We start from the raw sequence: 20,772 nt of genomic DNA on the forward strand, positions 1-20,772 counted from the left end.
GTAGAAGTAAAATATTTCATATTTCTGTTAAGAAACTACTTTGCACTGAATTTTTTAATCATTATTTATATTGTTTATGACACCGATGAGTTCAAAATAAAATGGACACAAAGAAATAACAAACAATTGAGATTTTTTTAAATGGTCGTTTAGATTAGTCAACTAATCGAAAAATTAGTCAAAAGATAAGTCGTTAGAAAATTAGTTGTTAGTGGCAGCACTAAAACTGACCAAGAACAGAAGGAGTGAGAATCCATTTAAAGGTTTTTCTTCCATTAGCACACAGACAGGATGAATACTGGTCATCATCAGAGGAGGCTTTAAGAGTGAAGTCTGAAGATGGAGCTGGAGTTACTTTAACCTGTCCATGAAAGATGGAGGATTACTTCAGATTTGATATGACAGAAATATGAGATGATGTTCACAGAAATCTCACCATGATACATTTGGACAGATAGTTGAAGACGGTGGCCTTCAGTTCAAAGATCTCCCCACGGATGATGGAGTAAGGCAGAGAAAGCTCCAGGAAGAAGGGCTGGAAAACTGTCAGCTGAGCAGGAGGAGCCAAACCCAAACTTTTGGAGGATAGACAGAAAGCATCCGTCTCCCAGGTGGTGATGGTGTCAGGAACCTTGACAGGAACCTGTGCTGATCCAGGGTCCCTGTGGTGGAATCACTACAATATTTGAACTTTTAATTTTTGCAATATAACTTTCATATGCAAGTAGTCTTTATCTTATGTGATTCTGTTGTGATAATGAAACAATTTTAAAGTCCTCAAAAGATATAACAAAGTTTGAACACGACATTAACTTTATATAATATATATATTGTCTGAAAAAAATTGGTCAAAATATGTACCCCAGGGTTGTACCCTTTCAAAAAGTACAGCTTTGCACATGTTAGTGTCACCGGTCGGAGCGGACCACAAGTGTTGTGAGTCACGCTCCTTACTAACTTCCACCACGAGGAGGTCCCAAGAGCAAACCAATGACCAGACACACGAGAAGGATAAGTATAATTAAAACAAACTTTATTTAAATAGTTAAAATTAATTTAGGGAAGGGGAAAGGGAATCTAAAATAAATCTCTCCTCCACAAGAGGAGTCTGGGCCTGGGAGAACGGGACGTAGAGGGTAAGTACCCACAGGGGGAGAGGGGCGGGACGGAGCTCCTTCGTCCCTTTCACCAATCTCGTCGCTATTCCTGCTTGTGGTTCTTGTTCCCCATGGCGCCCTTCTCCTGAAGGCTGAGCGAAACACACAATGAGTATTAGAGAAGACAGATCAACTACCTGCCATGGAGGAGTAATTTGTTCCTTTGGCCTAGCTCCACCGGCTCCCAGACAACACCTCCGCCCTAGTGGACTTCGCGGTGGCTAGACGTTGCTGGAGACACAGGTGAATAACAGAGGTAAGTGTAACTTCAGGGGGGTTGTACACGACAGGCCGGTACTCCTTCGGCAGCTAGAACTGGTTGCTGGACACACAGGGAGAATACAAGGTAAGTGTTTGCTCGAGTCGCTGCCTCCTCTCGAGTAAGTGTACGTTAAATGTCCCTGAATCTCCACTTGGGGTTTGCAGGGCTTCCCAGGTGAAAAAGTAGTATACTTCCATAGTGTACCCAAAGCGCTCTACTCTCGCACACCAACCCTGCACTTAATATACTAAAAATTCATCTCCAGTACTTCCCAAGACGCTCCTAAGACCATCCAAGTGTACCTCACTGTGCTACTTTGAGACACCATGAATATATACTAAAATGCATTTTTAACATACTATCTCTGTATTAAAAAATGTATTTAGTTAACACTTGTATTAAACTTGAACTCAACTTTCATACAAAGATGGGTTCAAGTTTACTACAAGTGGTACCTAAATACAATTTTAAATTAATTTTTAGCACATTTTAGTGCATATTTATGGTGTCTCAAAATAGCACAGTGAAGTACACTTAGATGATCTTTGAAACATCTTAAGAAGTACTAAAGATGGATTTTTAGTATATTAAGTACAAAATTAGTGTTCGAAAATAAAGCACTTTAAGTATACTATGGAAGTGTACTACTTTTTCACCTGGGTTAAACGGAGTAAATAACACTCAGCTTGTTCTCTCAGGTAAGTATTCTATGCTGTCTCTGAATCTTCACCTTAGGGCTTTACAGGGCTTAGGCAGGGTAAGTAATACTTGCCTCATCTTCTCAGGTAAGTGTTCTATAATATCTCCGAATCTTTACTTCAGGGTTCGCGGGGCTTAAGCGTGGTAAGTAGCACTTGGCTCATTCTCTCAGGTAAGTGTTCTATGGTGTCTCTAAATCTTCACTTTAGGACTTTACAGGACTTGCATGCTGATCCTAACGATAGATAGGGAAACCATACGTCACCTCTTGTCGTTGTTCCAGGGCGAGGAGGGGACTTTACCACTTCCAACTGCTGTACGTAGGGCCAGCTATGGCCGGTAAGGTCTAAGTCGATGAGTCCAGGTAGGCTACACGCCACGGACCACGCAAAGGACACGGCACAACCCTGCAAAGCTTCAGGTGCACATACGTCAAAGGTAAACTCACCCCACTGCACTATACACACTTCGGTGACTTTAATAAGGTCAGTACTCCACATCCGGTCGACGACTTGCCCCAGAGGGGAATTCGGTCGCTGGCACGAACAGTGATCCAGCTGGTGACGTTGTGACCGCCAATAACGTCCGACTGCCCAACTAGACTTCGGCTCACCCACCCGTTCTTCCACGATGGGGCTGTACACCCAGCTGTACACCCTTCAACACAATGCTATATGTTCGTTTTCACAGGTCAACACCAAGGTAAGTATTACGCTTTACTCACGGTTCTGACGGTCTTAATCCTCCATCCTCTTTGTTTCTTTCTCTCCTTTAGCAACCCACGGGGGCCCAGAAGTGACGTGTTAGCTCCGTCTTGACATCAGCTCCCCACAAGAACCTTCAGTGCAACACACACCACTGGTAAGTACACTTTTCATCAAACTTCGTTGTTTCCCAAACCTGTTTAGATGCTCATTTCAGTCGTCACACTCGCTTAGCGAATCCACACAATACCGCTGCCTGTATGCCCCACCGCAGTACTTCAACACTTCGTCTTGCCTGTAAGATCGCTGGCCCAAACAACTGCCCTTCCTGTATTTTACATGCTCCTTTTATCCTCCCCACAGTGTCTGAATCACCCAATCAGCGATCGCCACGTTGTTTGGCACACCTGCTACGGGTTTCGCTTGATTTGGGTTGCCCGGGGTTACCCGCAAGTGGCGGGTGTTTGTGCAAATCGGTCCGGGCGGAACTTTTCCTCCCACTTTTAGTTCCGCCCTAAAAGTCACTTGTGACATTAGTACCCCAGAGGTGTATACAGTATTGGTACCAAAGAGAGCTTATTAATACCTCAAAGATATATACTAGTACAGGGGTGGCGAACGTCTGTCCTGGAGAGCCGCAGCCCTACAGTTTTTAGCTCCAACCCTGATTAAACCTTACCTGTCTGAAGGTTTCTAGTAAGTCTTTAGACCTTGATTACCTGTTCAGGTGTGTTGATTAGAGCTGGTGCTAAACTCTGCGGGACTGCGGCTCTCCAGGACCGACATTCGCCACCCCATTAGTATTTCAAAGGTACATATTGGTATCAAATGTATACATATCTGTACCTAATGGTACATATTAAAGGGGAAATTTCCTAAAGTTCTAGCTAAAAATACCATGTGTTATGGTGTGGTGTGAATTGGTAGCACAGAACCCAAATGCAGACAGCATGTACTAACGAAAAGACTTTTATTTATATAATAAACAGAAAATAAAACCCAAGAGGGGCAAAACAACATAAACAGGATAATACAAAGAACAGTAAACAACATAACACTAAATAACACTATAACACTAAACAATAAACTTGACCAAACACTAACTCTACAATAAACTAGACTTGACCCGACAGAATATTCACAGGAATGGAAACAAACGAACAAGCACAGAGTAACAGACACAAGAACCTTAAATAGGGGAGAACTAATGAGGACAACAGCTGACATGGGTTAAACAATAAAGAGGATGACAAGGGAGCGGGGTAAAAGTGACAAGACACCAGGAACACGTGGTCTAGAAAAACCAATACTAAGACCACGTGATCCCACACAAAACATGGGTCTGTCATGATCCTGCCACAAGACTAGATCAAACAAAGGACAAGATGGCAAAATCATGACACCATATAGATAATTTATTATAGCATGATAAAATTGCCACTTTGTAGGTGTGAGCAATGCCGCTGCTAGCCATTTTGCTGCCCCAAGCATAATTCCTTTTGATGCCCACCACCCCGAGAAAAAAAACAATTGTTTTTGCCAGTTTAACTTTTTATTACCAAACATATAACTCAATAGCAGCATCACAGTATAAAACTTAAGAACACTAAAAAGAGAAAGTAAAATATTCACAGCTTTGCTGACTTTGTAAACATAAATAGTCAACACAAACCACACATTTGAAAGTGCAAACTTTTCTTCAGTAAATAGAATAGCAAAAAAATAAATAATAATAATAATCCAGACATGTTTTTCCCAAATTCAATATCACTTTGAATAAATTACATTAAATAATCATCAATAAGTACAAACAAGAATTAGGCTTGGTCCTATTGTGGAGTCTACAGACCTGCTGGCCGGCTGGGGTTGATGTGTGCCTGTGCTGCTTGTAGATGGCGGCTCATCATCTGTATCTTACTCTTGCCTTGTGCTCCTCCTTCTAGGCTATGTATGTTAGCATTACCCCGGCGATAATTTAGAAATACGAAGAAAAAGGATCAGTATAGTAAGAGACAAAAAAATCTTATAGGCCTACCAGAAAAATTATAAACATTTAAAACTGAGCATGCAGCCAAAGAGTTCTCCCTCTTTATTCCTTATTTACCAACTATTTGAAAATCTAATCTAATATAATCTAATATAATCTAATATAAAAGCATAATATAATGAGGTGTAATAATGCACACAATTCAACAGCAATGTTAATAATGACATTTATATATAACAGGAATTGCTAGCCTACCATGTGCACTGCATTGACTGCTAACGTTAACTGTTACTGAGAAAGTATTAACCACTGTCACGTCAAAATAAACCATAAACTACTGCTCAATATCTAAAGAAAGATAGTAAAGAAAGTAACAGCTGGTGTCAGTTATTTGTAAAATGCATATGCATTGGTAATGTTTAACAGTAAAATTTCCATTTTGCACCGAAGTTCTAAATTATAACGACATAGTTTGTTAACATTAACAAGAAGCACATGCACATTTCCCATATTTAAGAATGATTAAACATGGACTTACCTGCAAGTGATGCATGGGCATCATCTCGCAGTTTCTTCTTCTTTCTTTTCTCAGATCCTGACTCCTGCTGTCTTTTCGGGGCCAAAAGTTGCCTACTGTCTGTCAAACTTCTTCAGGCGCCCGCGTGATCAACTGACGCAGACCATCCAAGGCGAGGGGGGCATACTTTCTAGACTAGAGCAATTAAATTATCTCGTTCCCCCTTTTTTGTTACATATACATGGCTAAAACATGCCTAATAATATTTATATAGGCTAATTAAATAATTTCGGGATTATATTTTTTATTAGGCTTTTTTGGTCCCCCTTAGCACTTGGTGCCCTACGCACAGCGCGTTATGCGCGTGGTGGGTGTGAGCAAAATGTGCTGTTTTTGGATGTGTCCTTTTAAATGCAAATGAGCTTATATCTGTGTATATCAGTGCAGTGGTTGGATAGTGCAGATTAAGGGGCGGTATTATCCCCTTCTGACATCACAAGGGGAGCCAATTTTCTACCATCTATTTTTTCACATGCTTACAGAAGATGATTTACCAAAACTAAGTTACTGGGTTGCTCTTTTCAAATTTTGTAGGTTGATAGAAGGACCGGGGACCCAATTATAGCACTTAAACATGAAAAAAGTCAGATTGTCATTTTGTTTAAGACCTTTTTTAAGGGTACTGCTTCAGTAACTAATATGACAATATACACTCTTAAAAAAGTGGTGCTAAATAGCACTTAAAGCTCATAATCATAGTGGAACCATTTGTAGTGCTATATAGCACCATATGCATACAGGGTGATATTGCACCACTTTTGGTTCTACAGAACACAATATGGTTCTACTCAGGTTCTACATGGGTGTTATATGGCACTTCAAACTGTTCCCTTATGATTACAAGCCAGTGAATCACTTTTAGTGCTATTTAGCACTTAGTGTAGATTATTTGTCTCTTTCCTAAACTAGATCCAAAGGTGATTTAGAAAATACTGAGAATTCACAGCAACTTTTGCTTTAATGCTGTGAAGTGCAGTCAAGTGCCCACAGATGGGTGTTTTCTGAAGTGTGTCTGGCTTTTTTTAGTTGCTGTTGGTGTATACACTGCCCAATATAAATGCAAATAAAGTTGATGACTGTGCGGACAGATAGAATAATTGCCACTGTAAGGCATCTTCACTAACCCAACTTCAGAAAGTTGCCAAATCCATGTTTCTGGAAAGACACTCCGTACTGTTTCTTGAGGACCTCCAAAACCACTGCTTGCACCTACTCTTTCAAAATAATAGTCTTCTGTCACTGAAAAGAAAGGAGAGTATTTTTAACCTGATATGATAGACTTTGATATAGCCTACAGTCCATATAATCATCAAAAAAACTGCAAACAGGGACGTAGAAGCCTTTATTTTTTTCTTAATTTTTAATAAAGGTGCTTGCAATATGATACAAATGCCATCATATTCATGTAAAGGCTTAAAACTACCTAAATGTGCATGGCTTTTCTTTTAATTGAAATTGTTTGTTTTAGTGAAGAATTCCTTAATTAACATTTACATATATAACAATAAAACCAAAAATATTTACTCATTGGATCGTGTCTGTGAAAAGTCATGCCCTTGTATGTTAGACACTGAGGTTCTCTCACAGCCAAATTTGTTGCAATTTTTAATCCCACTTTCTGTCAAACAGCAAAAAAAAAGCAAATGAATAGTTACATTATGCATATATTTAATAATCACTAAAAATCACTACCTAGTTTTATATAACCTTTTTTTAATGTATGCCTGTATAAAACAATTTAATATTACGCCGAATAGAAAATCATCATCCCACTTTGTTACCTTTAAGGATTCATAGGCGTGATCTATTTCCACAGCTCGACGGGGTCTAACATGCAAACATGGTTGCTCATCTTCAGTCTGGTATGGATATTCTGACACTGAACGCACTGGCAAAAGGTTAAAAATCTGTAATATGATGAATCGTAATCGCTCATTAGTCTTCCTTATAAAAAATATTTTACATCTAGTTATCTACAGTCAGTATGAATGAGATTGAGTGAGACCTTATCAACATCCAGACGTTTTCCTGTATCCAAGATGTGAACACTTTTATCTACAGCACTGAGAGCACACAGTGAACCAGGCTGAGCTGACAGCTGTATTGTGTTTGCTTCACCTGGAACTGCTGTAGCAGGAGAAAACTGAAGAGACACCTGAAACAACAACACAACATGAAGATCACACAGTAAAAAATAGGATTCATCATTTTACTCTTAAAAATATATACATTCAAACCAGTACAATTTATTACAGGTAATTCTAAGTTATATTTTGAAGTTTCACACCTTGTTATTGAAACACTTTTCAGTGTTGAAGTTTTTATTCGCAGCAACTACATTGTCACTGGGCAGAACACAGTATGCAAGTATCTGCACTACTGGAGTCAAATCTGCTTTAACAGACAGTTTGAATGACATTGTGCCACTTGCTGCTCCATTTGAAGTCTTCACTTCAACCTTCTCATATCCATGATGAACTATCACACCTCTGGACAAGACCTGAAACAAACACACAACACACTGTTAACAAACTGAGCAGTGCAGACACTTAATACTGTCAAACAGATCCCTATGAAACTCTACACTGATAATGAACATGTAGTATTGATACTCACCATATAGACAATGTCAGTGTTGAAGTTATCAATGGCTTCTCCAATGAAATGATACTTAATGGTTACTGTAAACTCAGCATCACACTTTAAGGGTTCCTTAAGATTGTCTATAGTCAGTTCACTAAATGATGGGGTGGCGTGGTGGAAAATTGAAACTCCTTTTTGATCTGTAGAAAAGTAAGGCTTGCCATAGGTATTTATATAAAATCCTGGATATACGCTTGCCTGGACAACAATAAATGAGAAATTACAACCATCAAATCCATGTCAATAATTTAATACTTTAAACAACAGAAAACTGGATTAGCACAAACTATCATACCATCAGATTAAGATCACTTTCAGGCAGACTAGATGTATTAAGTGAGAATGCTGCCAGTCCATTGTCATCTGTAGTGAGATTAAAGAGCAGATTTGGGGACCAGTGCCTCCCCTTGAAGAGATAAATCTCTTTGTTTGGAATTGGTGTTCCTTTGAAATCTGTAACCTTGATCTGGTAAAAAACAAGCAGGAGTAAAGATCTGTGCATTTATTGATAAGTGTAAAAAAAAGAGAAACTTACTTTTCCTTTTATGACTGATCCGTGTTTATATGTCGTGGGTAGGTCTGTAATTGCCAAACGTCCAATTTCATAAGTGAGGGATACAGTTTCTGATTTTGTCATGGTGGTCTCTGTTAAATACAGATGCTTACTGTGTATCTTACATTTCAATGACTTTTGAATAGCAGTTTATTTCAACAATACAAATGAAGATGATCAGTACATTGTAAAAGCGTGAATAAATCTCTACAGTCACAGCTCACCTGTTCCTTCTTCTGTTACTTTCACATCAACATTAAGATAATGTTGCAGTTGATTGTTTATTGTAATGTTGCTGAAGGCCGATGCATTAAAAGAATGAACGGCACAGCCCGTCTCCTTTATCTAATGTTAATGAAAGACACAAACAGAATAAAGTGACTACTAAATACAGATCACATGCATCTTCTTGTACTGCATACTCACAAACCTCAGCGGTTTCAGTAAAACAGATTATAATGTCTTCACTGAAGCAATGTGAAGGACGGCAAACTTTAATCCATGATTTTCCAGAGACAGGCTGCCCATAAGTGTATCTGTGAAAAAGTGCAAGTGAATTATATAAGAATACACACTCTTAGAAAGGATGTGTTATTTTTTTACACATCTTTGGGCAGTAAACTGTTAACACATTATGTGTCATTTTGGGTTGATTTTCTGTTAAAATATAACACAAGATGCAAAATAAAATATAACACAGAGATGGAGGAATTCTGGGACAACGCATTTACTGTGTTGTCCCAGAATCAACACTAATGTGTTGTTTTTAACACATTCGTTCTAAGAGAGTGCAATTTCAGAAATATTTTGTGAAATATAAATATTATGTGAAACTCACTTTCCACAAACTTCAATAGTCATTTTCTCATCCGCCACACTCACACTATCTGGTGCTTTTATAGTAACTTCAAACTTCGGCAAAACTGAGAGGGCAAAAATTAAATGAAGTCTGATTATTATGACTATTTATAAACTTTGTCTCAAGCAAACAATTGCACATTGTTAGTGGCCATAACTTACCATATTTTTTCACCTGAAAATAAGATGTTATCCTTCTTTCACCAATGTAAGCAATTAGTGTGTACCTGCCCTCACGGGCTTCAGGGTTTAAGTCATAAGAACGCTGCAATATCCATCGTGTTGAGGAAATATTGGTCCATTGACCGATCCTGTTATTTTCACTGTCCTGTTTAACATCAAAGACAAAACACAGAGGTTATAGACAGTTACACAAATCTTTACTATTACTGAAGAAATCTCTAACAGTTTCATCACGAAACTTGCAAATACAAGCTTTTGGTGACTTATTCTTTATAAATGGGGCAGATGGGCACTAGGCAAACCCTTCAAAGTAGCCTATCAAAAGTATATGCAAACACCCCTTTTACAGGGTTCCACTGGTTCTGGAATTTTTGGAAAATCATGGAATTTTAAAACGTCCATTCCAGACATTGAAAGTCATGGAATTTTATAATATTTTTGTCTTGTTGTTTATGTTCTTTTTTTGTCACTTTAAATATTAACAAGCCTCCACTGATTTCAAGTGAGACAATTTAAACAACTGCTTATTGCCATTGTTATTTTTTTCACCCATTTAAGCATTAAACTCAGTGTCTTGTTATGATCTCCACGTTGGAGAGAGAGAGTGAGAACCCAGATGCAGGATCAGATGAACACACAATACGTTATAAAAAACAACAAGACAAAGACCCACAGGGGGGAGGGGGGTAAAAGGGAAAGACAGATATAAACTAGACTTACACTAAACTGAGACTGGAACAAGACTAATATACAAAACATTAAACAATATACTAAACAACTAATTAGACTTACAGACAAACAGGATAAAACAGATATAGGCACGAATAAAACTAAGGCACAGAGTAGCACAGGTATGCCACAAAACAAATCAGCACAGGACAACAAACACAAGGGCATTAAAAAGGATGACAAATCAAGAGGGGAACAGGTGACAAGACTTAAACAATGATTGGGTGATTAACAGGGTAACGAGGGGGCAGGGTCAGGAGAGGAGACACAGGCTGAATCCGAAACCGCATATTGCCATACTATATAGTAGGCAAAAAGCAGTAGGCGAACGAATAGTATGTCCGAAACCTCAGTATACGTAAATGGGTAGGCGAGAAATACCGGGATTTTGGACTATTTCTCGCGAGATTTAGAGGCACGTGTACTTCAGTAATGTCCGAAACCGCCTACTTACTGAAAATGTAGTAGGGGAAACAGAGTAGTATGTCCGAATCTTCAGTATCAATCAGTACCATGAGAGCGATTCCCGAAATCATATGGAGAAGTCTGATTTTGAGTCGCTTTCGCGGTATTGTGTCAATGTCAATCTCCTGTCGGTTCTTGTGGTTCCGCATGAACTCCAACAAGTCTACTACGTCAAAGGTCACACGATAACGTCAACATGGCGGATGCTGTCCATACTTAACACGAACGTACGTAGTATGTACTGTCTTAGCGCACGTTAAGTAGGTACTCAGTGAAATTCAGTACCTACACAGTAGGTATGCGATTTCGGATTCAGCCACACAAGCACAAACAACATGGGCCTGCCATGATCCTGCCTCAAGACTGTAATAAGGCCCTGTTTACACGTACATGGTTATTTTTAAAAACTGAGAGATTTACCTTTGTTTGTGCCCCTCGTTTACAACGGAGAACTTGCCTCTGAAACCGATTGTTTTTAAAAACTCTGACCAGAGAGGAGATCTTGAAAATCTTCGGTTGCACGGTTGCATGTAAACTGAGACAAACGGATGTTTAAGCAGGCAACGTCACAGAGTATGCACCAGAGCTCGCAGCTCGCAGCTGATCCATTATGTCGAGGAGCAGAGTGCTAGAAAGGTCAGCAATTTTATGCGTGTTCGACAGACGGATGATGTCAATGTACTGCAAGAGCGAGTTGAGAAATCACACTAGAGGTCTAATTTCGAATCGCTCTCGCGGTACTTTCACGTCATCGAACACCTACTGCAACAACTCCTACCTCCAACACAAAGAACCAGTCCGCATCACCACCAGCCCTGTCTGTGATTGGCTTACGTGGGCTTGAGCTTCACTTGACGCCATATATGCACGGGTACGTGTAAATGAACACTTTTCTGAAAACTGACATGTGTGCACGATATTATTTTTGAAACCAGAGAGGTTGAAATGTCTGTTTATGGAAATAGACGCCCACGTGTAAACGTAGCCTAAAACAATGACAAGAGGGCAGAATCATGACCGTGTACAAAACATTATCAGACTCACGGGATCTCAGACATAGGTCATAAAAATTCAGCTTTTTAGTCAGCGAAAGTCATGGAAAAGTCAGGGAATTTGATATTTAGCTTAAATTGCTGCTTTTAAGTCTTTTCACAGGGTTAAGTTGTGTCTGTCGTGAATGACTGTACAGGAGGTTTTGTATTCTTACCTCAAGCACCACTGTACTGTACTGTAAACAAAAGAGCAAAATGGTTATTAAATTGTTTGTAAATATTAGGGATACACCAAAATAAAAATTCTTGACAGAGAGCGAATAAAAAGAAAAACTCAGCTGAAAGATGAATACCGAATTGTTTTTAATTTTAATAATTACTTTGCCCTTTTTCTTACGATTGTACAAGTTACATTTTCAGAATGTCCTTTAGTTCACATTTTTAACAATGAATTTTTTTTAACATTCCAGCAGTCATTATAGGGCCTTTTACACCTGGTCACTTCTCTGATCAGATACTTAGACTTAAAACTCTTCCATTTACATTCAACCACATAAATGAGTCTTGGCTAAGTGGATATTAATCCCATCTTTTATTCCCGTGCAGAATGAAAATAATCTATTCATTTAAGGGCCACTAACCTAGGTGTTTTCCGCACTATAAAAAGTCTCTGGTACCCAGAATGTGTCTGTAAAGTTTCAGCTAGGGATGGGCAGTATTTTTGATACATGAGCAAACAGATCTATCTGCGTCCTGCCGAAACGTTTCCAAATCAGCTGAATCGTCTTTGAGTAGAGTTGGCACTCTCTGAGGCGTGCTGCTCATGAGAGCCCGTCTGCCGCTGTATTAAGTGACCCAGGAATGTGAATGGCACAAAGGGACCTCAGATTTTTAGCTTTGAAGCGAAAAGAGTGATTTGGTATTGCACCTGCTGCTTGTCGCGATGGGGTGGTGCCAGCAGATGCAAATACCTGCTTGCCAAGTTCATTTGCGTTTTACTAGTTTCAAACTCAGGTTGGCCACTGCCGTGTTTTTCTCATACACTGGATGGTGTTCAGGATGTCTTGATTTTAAATGATAAATGAAACCTGCAGTGCTGTATGTTTTCACGTCTCTCTGCGACACTTTAAAAGGTTTACCAACATGTGTGCTGCATTTGTGCGTCTCTCACTCTGTGCTGGTTACATTCAATCGCGTCATCAAAGACCTCACTGTTCAGAACATTTTATTTGGCCTTTTCATTAGTTTTTTTGTTAATTTAGGCCGAATAATTTCGGTTGACAAACACTAGGTGCATCCCTAGTAAATATTTAAATGATTAAAAACTTGCAAAAAATGTTGGACAGAATTGTCAATTTACAGTATGTCTGTGATTTGATATAAGTAAAAATATAAACAAGCTGCTTTACAAGTCAATAATTTAAAAAAAATTATTAAAAAGTAAAAAATCTCAAACCTGTTGTTCAAGGGGTACAAAATTTGTATCCACGGTAACAACTCTGAAATGTACTAAAAAGAATGAAGTAAAAACATGTTTTATTGTGATAAATGTTGTCTTTCTGATTGTTGCCAATTAAATTTTATAAAGATTTAAAATGATTTATTTATGGATGTTTGGCCACAAAGACTAAATACAAGTTTACTTGATTTTCTTTAAAATTACATTAATTTCACAGAATAGGCTATATAAATGTTTGAATGTGACAGCAAGCTTCCCTAAAACAAAGAACAGACCCTGTATCATTATCTCCAGTCATATTTATCTCTACACAATCTCAGACTCACCACCATCACAGGTTTCTACATTTGGCATTCTTGATCAATGGAAGAGCAATATATGTGTTACATCTAATGGACAATGCATAGTAACTCATACATGACTTCTGCATTTAAACCATCCCAGTAAGTATAAACACACACACGCACACACACACACACACAGAGCAGTGTGCAGCTAGCAATACAGCACCAGGGGAGGAACTGGGCATAAAGCCTGCTAGTTTTGGGAATCAAACCGGCAACCTTCAGGTTACATGTCCGACTCTAAACACTAAACCACTGCCCAGCTTTTATCATTTGTAATTTAGGATACAGTGTGAAGCTTAATACTGTATGTTAGTTCATTCTTTACCAACTGCAAATTGGCCTAAAGTTTTGTAAAATATGGTACGTCCCAATATTCACTAATGGAAATGGCCAAGATTTACTACGAGTACTCTAGTTGGGCACATTTTATTTTTTAAAACCCCATTCAAACCCACACTCTATTTATTTGTGTATGAAATTTGCAACCCTGCCAATATTGAACTTCTGTACAAACACAACATACAACTGCTCTGCTGTGTCAATCTACTAGTTTTAACCTTTGAAACATCTCACCGGTTTGTCCTGGATTAAAGATGGGTTTATCAGTCTGGATAAAGGTCAAAGGATTGTAATGTCTAAACATAACTTTTCTCTCTTCAGTCATCTTGAAAGACTCCCCTTTAATTTCAGCCTTTATTTTCTGCACTGAGTCTCCTTCCACTAATGGAGCCTGATGAGAAATAATCACAAACACATAATTTACAATAATGAAATAAGATGATGTAATCTAATTATGAGTTTAGGAGCATCACATTTTGGCATGTTTGACATGACCTGACTCAGTGTTAAAGATTTCAATGTTATAATTTCACAGAATGTGAAAGTATGTACAGTAAGATTATTTTATGTAGAAAACAATCACAAAAAAATGAATTAAGCTGGGTTTTCACAGGTAGGGTCACATATTATGATCTTGTTTATTATCTTGCACATGTTTGGATGTGAGACCTTGAAGTTGAAGCAGCGATGAAACTCTTCATCTGTTTTCTCCTGCAGTAATAATGTGATCTGGTCATCCTTCACTAGATGAACGGTCATTACTAGACTTTCATTGGGCTTCAGGAGACTTGCACACAGTTTAGCTTCAGATCCTGACTGGATCAATGCAGGAAATGTCACCATGAAAGAGCTGTCGAGAGATGAAAAAAATATGATAAATATCATATTCTGTCATGTGCATTTGAATAAGATATAATAAATTATAGAGATTTTAGAAATACTGAAATTTTAATGCAAACCATCACAGACAGTTTGTCTGCTATAGTCTCAGATATTTATTTATTGTCATGCATTAAAAAAATGTGACAGGCAGCAATAAAACAGAACAACTATGGAATAAAAACAAACACAGAGATAATTAAAAGTGACTTACGGCTCTTTTTGTCCATTTATAGAAATGAAGAGAAAAGAGAGCAGCAGGAGTCCTTTCCAAAAACAACCAGCAGTAAGAGCCATCATGACAGAATGATGATCGATCATCCAGCTTGTTTAGTCAATTTGGACTGTGCCTTTTATAGGGACTCTTATGCCGTAGAAGGTCCTTCAAAAACATCTGTATTGACCATCCGATTAATCATTCAACTATGAAGTCTATTCAGTTTGACAATGTATGCTAAATTACCTAAATGCCTAAATTTGGGAATTTAACCAACAGTTTTTTAATATTACACACATCAGGGCTCAACATAAAGGACTGCCCGGTGGCCCGGGGCAAGCATGAGAGATGTTCGGGCCAGTAAAAAGTATTGTCACTTGCCCGATTGGGCCAGTGCTTCACCCCTCAGTCACAAAATATTTTTTCATCAATGTATATTATTTAACATCTTGGCGACAAAAGAAACAATGCAATATTTTGCACAGTTTGCTGTCAGTTTACAGGTAAAGCAGAAATGTTGGGAACCTTAAATCGTTGGAACATATCTGTTATTTGACTTTTGAAAAAAAAAAAATTTAATATGTGACACTGACATTTTTTTATTGGGGCCAGTGAAAAATTTGGCAGGGCAAGTGAAAACCTGAACCACTGGCCCGATTAATAAAATTATTTGCGTTGAGCCCTGCACATGTAAACAGATACTATAATAAAATAAAGAATATACAGCAATAAAAAACTATACAGTGCATAAGACTCCAATATACCCAACTCAGTTATGTAAATCATTATGTAAAGATGTGAACCTTCTTTTAATTCATTATAATTTAGTCCAGAGGTGGGCAAATACTTTTATCCGGCACATGAAGCAGTTTATAATTATAATAACTAAACAGTGCAGTACAAGAAGGTCCCTTGTTTGAGTCCCGGTCAAGTGGCCTTTTTTTGGTTTACTCCTCATACTCCGGTTTAGGGACGTGCACAGACATTTTGAGGGGCAGGGGCTCAAGTGAAACAAAGGGCACTTCTCATAATTATGTTTTTTTTTCTTCTTTTTTTAAACAAAAAAGTATATATATATTAACGCAATTCTGACTTCCTTTTTAAAAAATTAATTAAAAAAGTTAATTAATTTATCTTACTCACGCAATTGTTTCATTTTCCAAAGATGTCCACAAAACAATCAGCTCACACAGACACCATGGTCCCCTCAGTATTATAGGTTTATAGAGCAGCAAAGGAAACCATTACCACAAATGTGCATGTTTTAAAAACATTTAATTACACATTAATTACAAATTTGTTAAAATGCTAAAAACAAAGTTGTGACTGCTGAGTTAGCACTACATGCCAATAAATGCTATACGCTAGCGATTAGCTGAAGTTCTATTAGTTAACAATTAGTCGTTACTCAAAATCTGTATTTTTGTCTGATAAGGGCTCAAAATATAAGGTCTGTTTACTAATGTAAGCTTCTGTCAGGAGCCTCAGAGCAGAGCCAATCAGAGCAGAGCTCAACATTATTATTCATGACCCTTTCAAATAGGGCAAAAATAGACCATTTCATTTAAATGACAAATTCTAGGGTTGTAAATGGACATGTAAAAATGTTTCTGGATAATAGTTGCACTTAATAAAGCCACATACCTTCTATGTAATTGTCAAAGAACAATTTAACATATTATGGCAACACATCCTTTGGCACCTTTAATCTTAGGTTTCATATTTATTAGGGTTACACATGTCAGAAACAACAAATATAGATAAGACCTATTTTATTTGTATTTTATATTTTACTTTTTTGTGATGTCAGTGCAGATTCTGACTGGGCAAGTAAAATACTGAACCATCAGATTTCTTCCCAATCTACTCCAGCACTCCAGTATAACACATTATACTTATTTAACAGCCATTACAAAAAAGGCAAACAAAAAAAGCTTACTACTGTAGTTAGCAATTATTTTATTGTTTGTGCTTTATTATTTTATGAGCAGTCTGTTTACATAGACTATACTTAGGTATGATGACAAAATTTTCAAAAACCCCAAAACTCTAAATTTATCACATGACTAGACAGAGCAGACATTCCCATTTGCAAAGAAACAAGGATTGTAAAAATCTGTTAAGTATTGAGAAAGTTATGATATTTTTAATATTAGAAATCAGGGGGAAAAAGTTATATGTCTATGGAATGTGTGTGACCGAAATGCTGCTTATTCACAAGTTTTTGCTTGTAACTTTCTCATTTTATCAGATATTTGCATGAAATTTTAACAGAAGGTAGATTTTTGTTAGTACTTTCAAAATAAATTATAAACATTTACTGTTTTAGTTGGAATGGGCATCAAACTTTAGTTGGAATGTGCATCAGACCCATGGTAACCATGGTTTTTAGAACGATACCTGCAGTGGACGTTCTGACAGAACGCTCACTGTCGTCTATTAATAGATACGCGACTACGAAATTTCTGCGGTTTATTTAAATACCCTCTCCACCATAGACTCAGAGTACAATGTTTCAGGACCAAGATAAAAGATATTTATTTGGGTCCATCTACCTTTCATTAGAGACCAGAGCTTAGTGGAAGCACACCGCCCGGTTGAAACTGACACAAATGTTTAAACAATTGCTGTGAATTAAAAACACCTCTGAGTTAAAAGTTAAAAATATCAAACGCTTCCGCTGGTCGGACTTGACCTATTTATTGTCGTATTTAGTAAAAACATACTACAACCTTGCGGCGAGAAGTGGATATTGCATGACACACATTTAAAAGTACTGCGTGGGCTGAAACAGATTCTTCAACCCAGAAATTCGACGTGCGTGCCAGCGATGTCAGCATTGCTACTATACTGTTACAAGTTTGCAACTCTTTAGGTTAATATGGGATTGCCGTGGAAAACAATGTCCCTGAATCGTTATGTGTAACAACGTGTCCCATATTTTGTGCATAAAATTGTTAATATAAGAATGCTTTCTTACTCACACACTTAACGATAGCCTGCCTGCATAATCATGCACATCGCTTCTCCTTCATGTTGAGCTTTGGCGCTTCTTACAAGCGCGAATGCAGCCTACAATACACGAGTAAAGACAAACCAATCATAAAGCGAAGTAGGTTAGAGAGGCGGGACTTAGGAAAGATAAAGCCAATCATATTAGCGATGTGAGCTTTGGAGGCGGGACTCATTTGTTAACCGTTTGTGTACCACAAATAGTGCTATTTTTCTTTTTATAAGAGTTTAAATCTCATTTAAATGATTCCTGAATAAATTCATGTTAAATTAAATAAGTAATAAGTAAAAAACACAAGAAACAGACAGACATCAGTTGTTATATGAATAAAGATCATATTATTTTTTTTAAAAAGCACCCCAGAATAAAAGGGCACTTCTCTCCAGGAATAAAAAGGGCAGGTGCTCAAGCCCCCTTTGATGTCTAACATCATGTGTGCACGTGCCTGCTAAGGAGAACATGGTTTCTGTGTGAACTGATTATTTTGTAGACATCTTTTGAAAACGAAACAATTGCTTGAGTTTGAGGAAGATAAAATGAATTACCTTTTAAATTAATTATTTAAAAAGGAAGTCAGAATTGCGTTAATATATACATGCTTTTTGTTTAACAAAAGAAAAAAAAACATAATTATGACAAGTGCCCTTTATTTCACTTGAGCCCCGCCCCCCAAAATGTCCGCGCACGTCCCTGGCTGCCATTGTGTAATACACTCCTGCTCTGCAAAGGAGGTTTGGGTTCCCAGGACGTTTGCTGAACACCAGTGTACTGATCTCAGGGCTCCAGACTGCGACCAAAAATTCGAGAGTGTGCGACTGAATTTTACGGCCGACACAGAATCAACACTGGCCGCCACAAATAGATTTTTCATGATTCCCATTTAGATTTGTATTTTACTATTTGAAACGGATTATTGCAGCGAGCGCTCGGCGCACCTCCATCCTCCCTCTCTCGTTGTGTGCAGCGCCTCAACAGCGCGCGCCCCGGCCCCCTACCCTCTCTTACATAACAGTGAAAAGTGTTTTAACTCCATGTTCCTCCGTGTACTTTCTCTTTTTCGCGTAAACGTCAACAGTCACGGATGTTTCTGACAGAGAAGACGGCTGATCAAGTTCATCATGAGTGACTTAACAAAAGGTGAGCTGTAGTTTTTCCCACACATACCCGTTCTGATGTGAGTCTGTGTCCGAGCTCTCTCCCTACCTATGATGCGGCATGCCCGTGCACATGTTCTGTAGTAACAGCAACTGTGTATTCTCTCATATTTTTGAATTTGCAACAAATTGTCTGCACTATATGGGTAACGGGATATACAATAAAACACCACTCGTATTTAAAATAAAAAAGCGCTCATAACACAACAACACTGATGAGAGTAGCAACATCAGTACAGCCTCAATGTAAATGTATGATGATTTTTTGTGACGATGTCGCGTTTTTAGCAGCAGTTAAAGAAAGAGCTGATTGGATTAAACAAAGAGTTACCGGGTCGTAGGTCGTTACTGGGTCCTGTTTAGTCACTATTTTATAGATAACAGAACAGAAACTATGTAAAAATAGCATTTAGTTGTGTTAAAATGCAATATAATGTGACGGATAAAAGAGTAAAACACGACACAATGACATCACATATATGCTAATCGGCGTGTGACATCATCACTGCCACAGTATCTCAAAATCCTGTGGGAAACACTGTGTGCACACACACACACAGACACACACACACACACACACACACACACACACACACACACACACACACACACACACGAGAATGCTGGTGTCATACAAAATTCATTCACAATTACTTTTTTTGCCAGTTTTGTTAGTCTGGAGCCCTGGCTTTGAATTATTAGGAATTTGTACCTACCTGAGAAAATAACTGGCTAATGGATAGCACACTAGTGAAACTGAAGAACAAAACCCTAACGTTTAATGCACATATCCAGTCTTTTCAGTGTCTGTGAATATAACCATTGGGTAGGATGAGCTAAATATACATTTTGAACTAACAGACACTCTATAGTCACCCGTAAAGACTTTTTCTTCCACTGTTTCAACTGTTTACTATTTGTACTGTCATGATGACATGGTTCATCAGCGATGGTGCTGATTTCTGCATCCATTATTAAACCAATTATTTGTAATACAGTGGAAATTAGTAGATTTGGTTAGCATGTTGATTTACGGTGTGCGCCCCTAAATTTTCTGGTTGTGCCCCTAAAATTTTCAGTTGGGGGCCACTGTGCTCCTAGTGAAAAAAAGTTAGTCTGAAGCCCTGGATCTGGATTTCCTCAATGCTCTAATGTTGCCTGAAGGGCCGTAAATATATTTTTACTACTGCACCGTGTGAATGTCACAGGTAGGAGCGGACCACCCCTATCGTGAGTCACGCTCCTCCCTCAGTTTCCACCCCATGGAGGTCCCAAAACACCCCAATGACACACAGACAAGAGGATGTAAAATTTAACAAGATTTATTTATTTAAAAGAGAAAACTCTAAAAAGACTGCCGCAGTCAGATGAGGGGTTGGGGAATTTGGGCACAGATGCCCAGGCTCGTCCTCCAGAACTCAAAGGGGGCAGAAGAGGGGATGCCCTTTGCTAGGCCTTGTGCACACAGGTAGGTGGTTCTGCTTTCTCTGTCCTCACTTGACCAGGGGACAGCCGGTATCTTCCTTACGACCTTTGGCCCTGGGGGTTCATCCAC

At 38.3% G+C, this 20,772-nt stretch overlaps 1 protein-coding gene across 4 annotated transcripts in view; it reads right to left on the reverse strand.

Moving 5' to 3' along the window:
• The window catches only part of LOC129437958 (alpha-2-macroglobulin-like), a 68,051-nt gene extending 52,845 nt beyond the window's left edge, over positions 1–15,206 (reverse strand). For all 4 annotated transcript variants that reach the window (XM_073862548.1, XM_073862547.1, XM_073862549.1 and 1 more), the window contains exons 1-19: positions 15,048–15,206; positions 14,624–14,804; positions 14,189–14,345; positions 13,266–13,318; positions 12,025–12,045; positions 9,603–9,768; positions 9,421–9,505; positions 9,013–9,118; positions 8,807–8,927; positions 8,565–8,674; positions 8,325–8,495; positions 8,003–8,227; positions 7,674–7,886; positions 7,392–7,541; positions 7,168–7,293; positions 6,911–7,004; positions 6,511–6,625; positions 437–662; positions 232–361 (exon numbers count right to left, since the gene is read on the reverse strand). In XM_073862548.1, coding sequence (XP_073718649.1) covers positions 232–361; positions 437–662; positions 6,511–6,625; positions 6,911–7,004; positions 7,168–7,293; positions 7,392–7,541; positions 7,674–7,886; positions 8,003–8,227; positions 8,325–8,495; positions 8,565–8,674; positions 8,807–8,927; positions 9,013–9,118; positions 9,421–9,505; positions 9,603–9,768; positions 12,025–12,045; positions 13,266–13,318; positions 14,189–14,345; positions 14,624–14,804; positions 15,048–15,154 — 2,557 coding nt within the window. In that variant the 5' untranslated portion in view covers positions 15,155–15,206. The remainder of the gene's footprint in view (positions 1–231; positions 362–436; positions 663–6,510; positions 6,626–6,910; positions 7,005–7,167; positions 7,294–7,391; positions 7,542–7,673; positions 7,887–8,002; positions 8,228–8,324; positions 8,496–8,564; positions 8,675–8,806; positions 8,928–9,012; positions 9,119–9,420; positions 9,506–9,602; positions 9,769–12,024; positions 12,046–13,265; positions 13,319–14,188; positions 14,346–14,623; positions 14,805–15,047) is intronic.
• Between the last annotated feature and the right edge of the window lie 5,566 nt (positions 15,207–20,772).

This window comes from Misgurnus anguillicaudatus, chromosome 24, assembly GCF_027580225.2.
Source record: "Misgurnus anguillicaudatus chromosome 24, ASM2758022v2, whole genome shotgun sequence".
Taxonomy (NCBI): domain Eukaryota; kingdom Metazoa; phylum Chordata; class Actinopteri; order Cypriniformes; family Cobitidae; genus Misgurnus; species Misgurnus anguillicaudatus.